Here is a 6948-nt window from a genome sequence, read left to right as displayed (position 1 = left end):
TTTCGCCATGAATTTTGCTCAGAAACATGTTGTTGTTTGGAATGAAAAAGTTAGGACAAACCCTCTCATACACCCAGTTGAGAATGAGCTAAAACAGACCCAGAAACACTCCAGGAGATTTTGTGGACACCAATGGGGTATAGTATTTTGTTGAATCACCCAGAAAACTGTTGTCTTTATGTGATAGGAACACAATAATTTATCATCATCACCTAGTCCATTGTTAATTATTTCTATTAAGAACAGTTTAAGTAGGCCTTAAGTTAAGAATTGACAATGATTCATTGCGTTCACTAGTGTTCGTTCCGCCAGAGAGAAAGAAATTCTCCATTCATGGTCTTCATGATTTCCTAGTTTATGTCCGACTGCTACAAAGTGACATCCACTTTTCAGTATATCTTTAACAACATGATGCTGGGGCCACGAGTGACATCTGTCTATCCATGAGGAGGCAGAGGGAGGCCAAAAGTCGCAAACTAAACAGTAGGCATAATCAAATTCTACTGTTAGGACTTTTCTACTGGCACAAGGTCCATGTAGAATGTAGTCTGAACACATGATTTGTCTGTATATAGAACTAGATATATAATACCTGTTATACATTCTAATACAAGCTCGCTGGATTCCTCCGTTCCTGCTTGGTGACAGTAAATATATCAAACTAAATCCTGGTGGACTATCAGAACAGTCACAGAGGATCAGTGTTTTTCTGTGTGTGTTGTAATACCTGGACTGAGATAATTCCCAGATCACACGGTGATTATTTGGCCAGTACATCATGTCTGTATCTGATCCTTCCAGTCTGAATCCTTCTCTTTGACTTCCACTCTCCACCATCTGTCGCCAATCACTTGGTTTTACTAGATTGTCAATCATCTCACTGATGTCCATCACATCTCTCCTCATGGCCAACAGTTGTGAGGTCCCCACTTTACGGCACAGTCCCATAAACACTGACTCTGATATGTATTGTATGGCCGTTTTACTGTTGATGACCAAAGTTTAGCATATTTGAAATAGTGTACCACTTCAGTAAATCATTAGAAGTTATCATTCATAAGTTTGTTTATGTTTTACAAAAACAACTTCAATAAATATTTTACAACCAAGTCTACAGAATTTACCAAGGAAGATGTGCAAAAGCGAATCTGATTGAAAGCACAAATGCGTTTTCGACCTTTTTGCAGCAATGATTAGTGTCATGTACCGTTTGTTCTCAAGAAAAGAGATAACAGACAGCATTCAATATCAAAGTCCATAAATCAAGACAAATTTGGAGCAGAGCAAACACGGACCTCCGAAACATTAGAGGTGGGATCAGGTGCCATGGAGAAATGATGATATCTTGCTGACCGGTCACACCCGCCGTGTGCTCCTTGTCATGATTGGGATATAACGGAAAAACCCGTCGTCAATTAAGTATAAATAACGAACTAACAACTGGTATGTAAAACGTCAGTCAGCATTTGGCTCAGTGATAAATTGTATTTGCAGACAAGATTATTGTATCGACCATAGAACTTACGAAATGATGACTTTAAAAGATATGGCTGATATTCTTGTGTCATCAACTTGCTTGTCAATAATTTACATCGTTGTAGAAATTGTTCATAGGTAGAGCATGCTCTTGCGTATCGACTCAACTGATATAGATACGCAACTAATTATTTAAGGACAGATGATACAATCTTTTTTTCTTTGGAGGAGACTTAATATCAGGTCACAAGATTAGAAAAGTGGATAATTCTTAGAATTCTTTCTCCTAAGAACTGGAAAATGAAATAAATTTGGAAAATATTAGTAATATTTCAATATAATTACTAATATGGACAAAACACACTCAGTACAGGTTTACAGATGAAAACACCTTTCATAATATGTTACCTTGGTGCTAAAAGTGTAATATAAAGTTTAGAAAAATATACCAAATCAGGTGATTTCTATTAGGCTGGCAAAGCAAAATGGTAAAAATCACCCTATGTGATATTGCTAATTTTTTGTCATTTTGTTTCTCCTTGTGACATGATACTAAGTCTCCTCCAATGAAAAAAAAATGTTTGTACAATCTGTCCTTAAGAGGTCGTCCAGCGGGGTGAAGTTGCCAGAGCGTCTACTATAGAATCGCTATGACCCTAACCCTGTCCTAGGGCGTGGACGTGGGTTAAAATTTGCAGCTCTCGACCCTCAAGTGGTTGCGTCATCATATGACAAAATGCACTGATTCAGAATAGTGATAGTGTTGGAATTTTTAGAATTATACATTGTTGTCATGAGAATAATCTAAAAGAGTCCATTTTTAATTTTACGATTTGGGTGTTGTAGTGAGTACTTAAATGAGTCCCTTAAATCATCTTTCATTTTAAATTGTATAACCTCAACTCTCAATTCTATTTTTCAAAGTTCAGAAAAAAAAAATAAAATTTTGTTGTCCGATGTTTAAATATTGATTCAGATAGTGTATATGTTTTCAGAGAAAAATTTTAAAATTAAGACTTACATTTGTGAAGTTCTAGCGGAATCCATTTTTACACGTTAGATCTGAAAATTTTCAGGTGCAGTAATAAGAACAGAAAGCAAATTGAGGGATTTATATTTGCATTGCAGCCGAACTGATAAGACTTGTTTTTGGGTAGCTCTGATCTCACCTGTAATCTATGCTGAATTACTTAGCTCTGATCTCACCTGTTATCTATGCTGAACTACTATGTGTAATTGTGTCACGTTTTACCTAGCCAACATATATGGCTAAGTCTATCAGGTGATTTCAATATTGATTTAATGAAAGACCCCCCCCCCCCTACAATACTGGACATCTGCTTTAGAAGAGTTTGGACTTTCACAGATAGTTACTGTTCCTACTAAAATAACAAGAACCTCAAGTACCTTAATTGATCAATTTTATACAATCAATCCAGAAAACATTTGTAAAACAAGTGTGCTCCCTATTGCTATATCTGACCATTACCCTGTATGTTTGACACGGAAAACTAATACAGCGTAGAGGAAAACTTACTGAAATCCTATATCTAGGTTTGAAACAATTCAAGTTTTTAATTGATTTTTTAAGAGATTTAGAAAATTTAAATTTTAACACTCTTCTTGAACTTAAAGACCCAAACGAGATAATGAATAAATTTTATTAATTATTTAATGATATTCTTAACAAGCAAGCCAAAGTAAAAACTAAAGGAGTCAAGACTAAAATTCGACCTAAATGGCTTACAAGGGAAATACTAGTAAATAAATGATGTTAGACATTTACGTGATACATACTATCTGCAAGAAATTCAGAAAATTACAAATTTTTGAGAAATAAAGTCACACAATTAATAAATCAAGCCAAATCAAAGTATTACAAATCAGCAATTGAAGAAAGCTCAAGTACTAAAGAAATGTGGAGTTATTTAAACCATTTGGAATCTGATTCAAAAAATTTCACACCTACCCGTATTACACAAAATGGTTCGGATTTCGAAGCTTTACAGGATATTGTTGATATTTTTAACAAACACTTTACTGAAATATCCTGTAAATTATTAGCAGATATATCAGTACAAAGTTTTGATTCAGAATTATTGAATCAATGTACAGAAAGTAAACTAGGGAAAGAATATTTTTTCAGTATAAATCAAATAAGTGAGTTTGAAGTATTAAATATGTTTAATACACTTGATGTAAACAAGTCAGCAGGTATAGACTTGACTGGGCCTCGTCTTCTTTAACTTTCGGCAAGTGTTATATGCAAATCTATTACACGTTTTATAAATGCTAGCATCACTAATGGAATATTTTCATTATGTTTAAAACAAGCAGAAGTCACTCCTATTTTCAAAAATGGCGACCACGCAGATCCAGGGAATAACAGACCGATATCCATTCTTCCAACCTTATCAAAATTAGTTGAAAAACACATAGCCAATCAAATACTTATCTTTACCTCTAGCTTTGATCTTTTATATATATATAGGTATACATGTACAATATTTAATTACAGTAATAGCAATTGCTTTAAGTATGACCCATGCTAGATTAAATATGGTTTAATATATTAAAAACCAAAAATAGGATAATTATACTCTGTACATGTTATAAAGTTGCCTGTTTTTATTTTGATTAGGAGTTATTCCTCTTGTATTAGTTTAAACATTAAACTGCTTTACTTTGGGAAGTACCCTGACATTTTAGGAAAGCAAATTATTATTGATTGCTTTTATTCATTGGTATTAATTTGATATTTCTTTTAAACAATTGGTTCCAGGAATCTACGGAAGTTGGTACAAATTTAATCTTTTGGACACAAATCATTTTCATGCATCAACTTGGATTTGATTTGATGTTCATTTAATTATTTTGTTTGTAGAATTTTAGACATTCTAGACTTTTAAAAATTCCTCAAGAAATAAATTCTAGTTACATATGTTCGTTAAAATTATTTCTGCATTTCTTGGAAAAGAATGTAAATGACAAATAAAAAACCAAGTTATTAAAGCATGTTTAGAAATAATTATAGATGATAATGTTAAAATGTACTCGCTGAGGAACTGAGAGCAAACCGAGCATTAATCATTGTAGCAAACTGTTTTCTACCAATGAACCAGAATAGTTTGAACTTTTTGGGGTTCTTTTCCCATCGAGTTGAAGAGTTTTAAATCTTAAAGTAACTGCTTGTTATATTTCAACTTCTAAAAATGGTGTTGTACACTTCGTCTATAACGATTTATAAAAGAAACATCTAGAATATATCTTCAGTATATTTTTATGCGCCCGTATCGATAGATCCCGGGCGTATATTGTTTTTGTCCTGTCTGTTTATCTGTTTGTTGTCAACTTTAACCTTCGCCATAACTTTTGAACCATAAGAGATGGAGACTTCATATTTGTTATGCGTACTCCACTAATAAAGTCTTAAACAACGACAAAGTTAATGACCTTGTGACCTTGACTGTGACCTATATGCTAAAAATAGCTTTTTCCACTGTTTGACATAACTTTTGAACCATAGGAGATAGGGACTTCATATTCGGTATACTTACTCCACTAATGAAGTCCTTTCAAACGACGACAAGGTCAATGATCTTGTGACCTTGACTGTGACCTATATGCTAAAAATATCTTTTTACACTTTTTGCCATAACTTTTGAACCATAGGAGATAGGGACTTCATATTTGGTATACATACTCCAACGATTGAGTTCTTTCAAATGACACCAAGGTCAATGACCTTGTGACCTTGGCTGTGACTAATATGCTAAAAATAGATTTTTGACCTTTGTTGCATAGTGTTTAACAAACACATCTTGTTTTATATATTTTTCTTTGAATAATCCAAAAATTTCATCAGTTAATATCTTTCAAAAACCCTTGGGAATGTGTGCTAATTTTTGTCTATGAACTTTGATATAATCTTGAATTAAGAACATCTTTAAAAATTATCAATAGGTAAAGTACATTGCGTATGCCCTTAAACTGTGAATGTTGACAGTGATGAAAATAAACTTGTTTGATAACCACCATTCTGGTTTCCATTATTAGTCCCCTACAGCTGATATTCTTCCGGTCTTCAGATTTAGACGCTGTTTTTTTAATTTAAATTTAATTAGTTGACTTGGCAAGCATTTTTTTAAAAAGATTAATAAGATTAAGATTTCACATACACCATGTATGGCATTATGGTGTGAGACACAAATAACATTGAATAGCAGACATAGAAAACACAGAATCACAAAAGTTTGCAAGAATCATCGAAATACATAAGGTTTTTTCCCTGTTTTCATAAATTTTAGGAAATGCAACATATTTCTTTGAACATGACTGAAAAGCGACTTATTTGCAAAGCAAAGGAATTAAAATAAATAAAGTTGTTGTCATATTCTTTTTCTTTTCTAGATGAACCACGTGATTTGAGACATTACTGATTAGGCGATGTTTGGGAGACTTAAGTATGTACAGGAACTTCCGGTACCTAAACTAATCCATCAATACTTAGACTTCCGGTGCTAATCTTCCATTGATTTTTTTTTTAATTTATGTTTATATTTTGTTTTTAGTGTGTTTGCGAGGACTGTTTTGTTTGTTTAAAAGTCTATTTCATATATGACATGTGCATCACCTGTGACAAGATAATTCCGAGCATGCTATGATTTCATACCCCTTGATCTTGACTTTCACGATTGACCTTATTCTTAAACAAAAATCAACTTCAGTGTTAATATCTAAATAAATGACACGTGATAGGGTGTTCATATTAGACACAATATGTCATAAAAAATAACATCTCAACCACAATGACACCGAAAGCGGGGGACCACAATTCCTTAATAGGTCCCTGGATTAACGTGAGTATTTTGAACACAGCTACTAGTATTTCGATGAGTCCAATCTTTACATGTAGTTACTTAACTTATTCTCGTCTTTGATCACAGATACTTATTTCCTTTTTAAAATATTCAAATATTGAGTATTTTAAATATAATTTCTCTCTAATTCACTTTTAACTTGTTAACATTTTTTTTCAAGACTTTGAAGCATTAATTAAAAAATGGAAATACCTTGACAGAAAGAAGCGCATTATTATTCATAGCTGTCTTACAATGTGCAATAATGTAAACAGAATTAATCATGACAATGCAAGACAGATTAGAAACATGCATGGCGCTTAACCTAAGTCCCCCGCAGCTGTTAAATTTATGTCGTCTGATTTAAATTCTCTAATTGACCTAGTAAAAATAAAGTCTAAAATAATAATTAGGAAACAGAGGAAAGCTGTGCACACATTATTAAGATAATGAAATAGAACTAAACAATTGAACAACCAATTGCAGAATTGAATAGAGTTTAAAAATTTTAATTTTTTTTTTTTTTTTTTTTTTTTTTTTTTTTTTTTTTTTTTAATTTCATAAGTGCAAGTACAAATCAGCAATTATTTTATAACAGCATATACAGTACAAT

The 6948-nt window shown here is 32.5% G+C and overlaps 1 protein-coding gene across 1 annotated transcript; it reads right to left on the bottom strand.

The window, feature by feature from the left end:
* Nucleotides 1-258: 258 nt before the first annotated feature.
* LOC134278107 (uncharacterized) lies at nt 259-948 on the bottom strand. The gene has a single exon (XM_062760436.1). It carries the CDS (start codon nt 946-948, stop codon nt 259-261), a length of 690 nt encoding a protein of 229 aa, XP_062616420.1.
* Between the last annotated feature and the right edge of the window lie 6000 nt (nt 949-6948).

Source organism: Saccostrea cucullata, unplaced genomic scaffold, assembly GCF_032062105.1.
Source record: "Saccostrea cucullata isolate Sc308-1 unplaced genomic scaffold, CSIRO_AGI_Scuc_v1 ctg1637, whole genome shotgun sequence".
In the NCBI taxonomy this organism is placed as follows: domain Eukaryota; kingdom Metazoa; phylum Mollusca; class Bivalvia; order Ostreida; family Ostreidae; genus Saccostrea; species Saccostrea cuccullata.
This window is presented reverse-complemented; position numbering and strand designations above follow the sequence as displayed.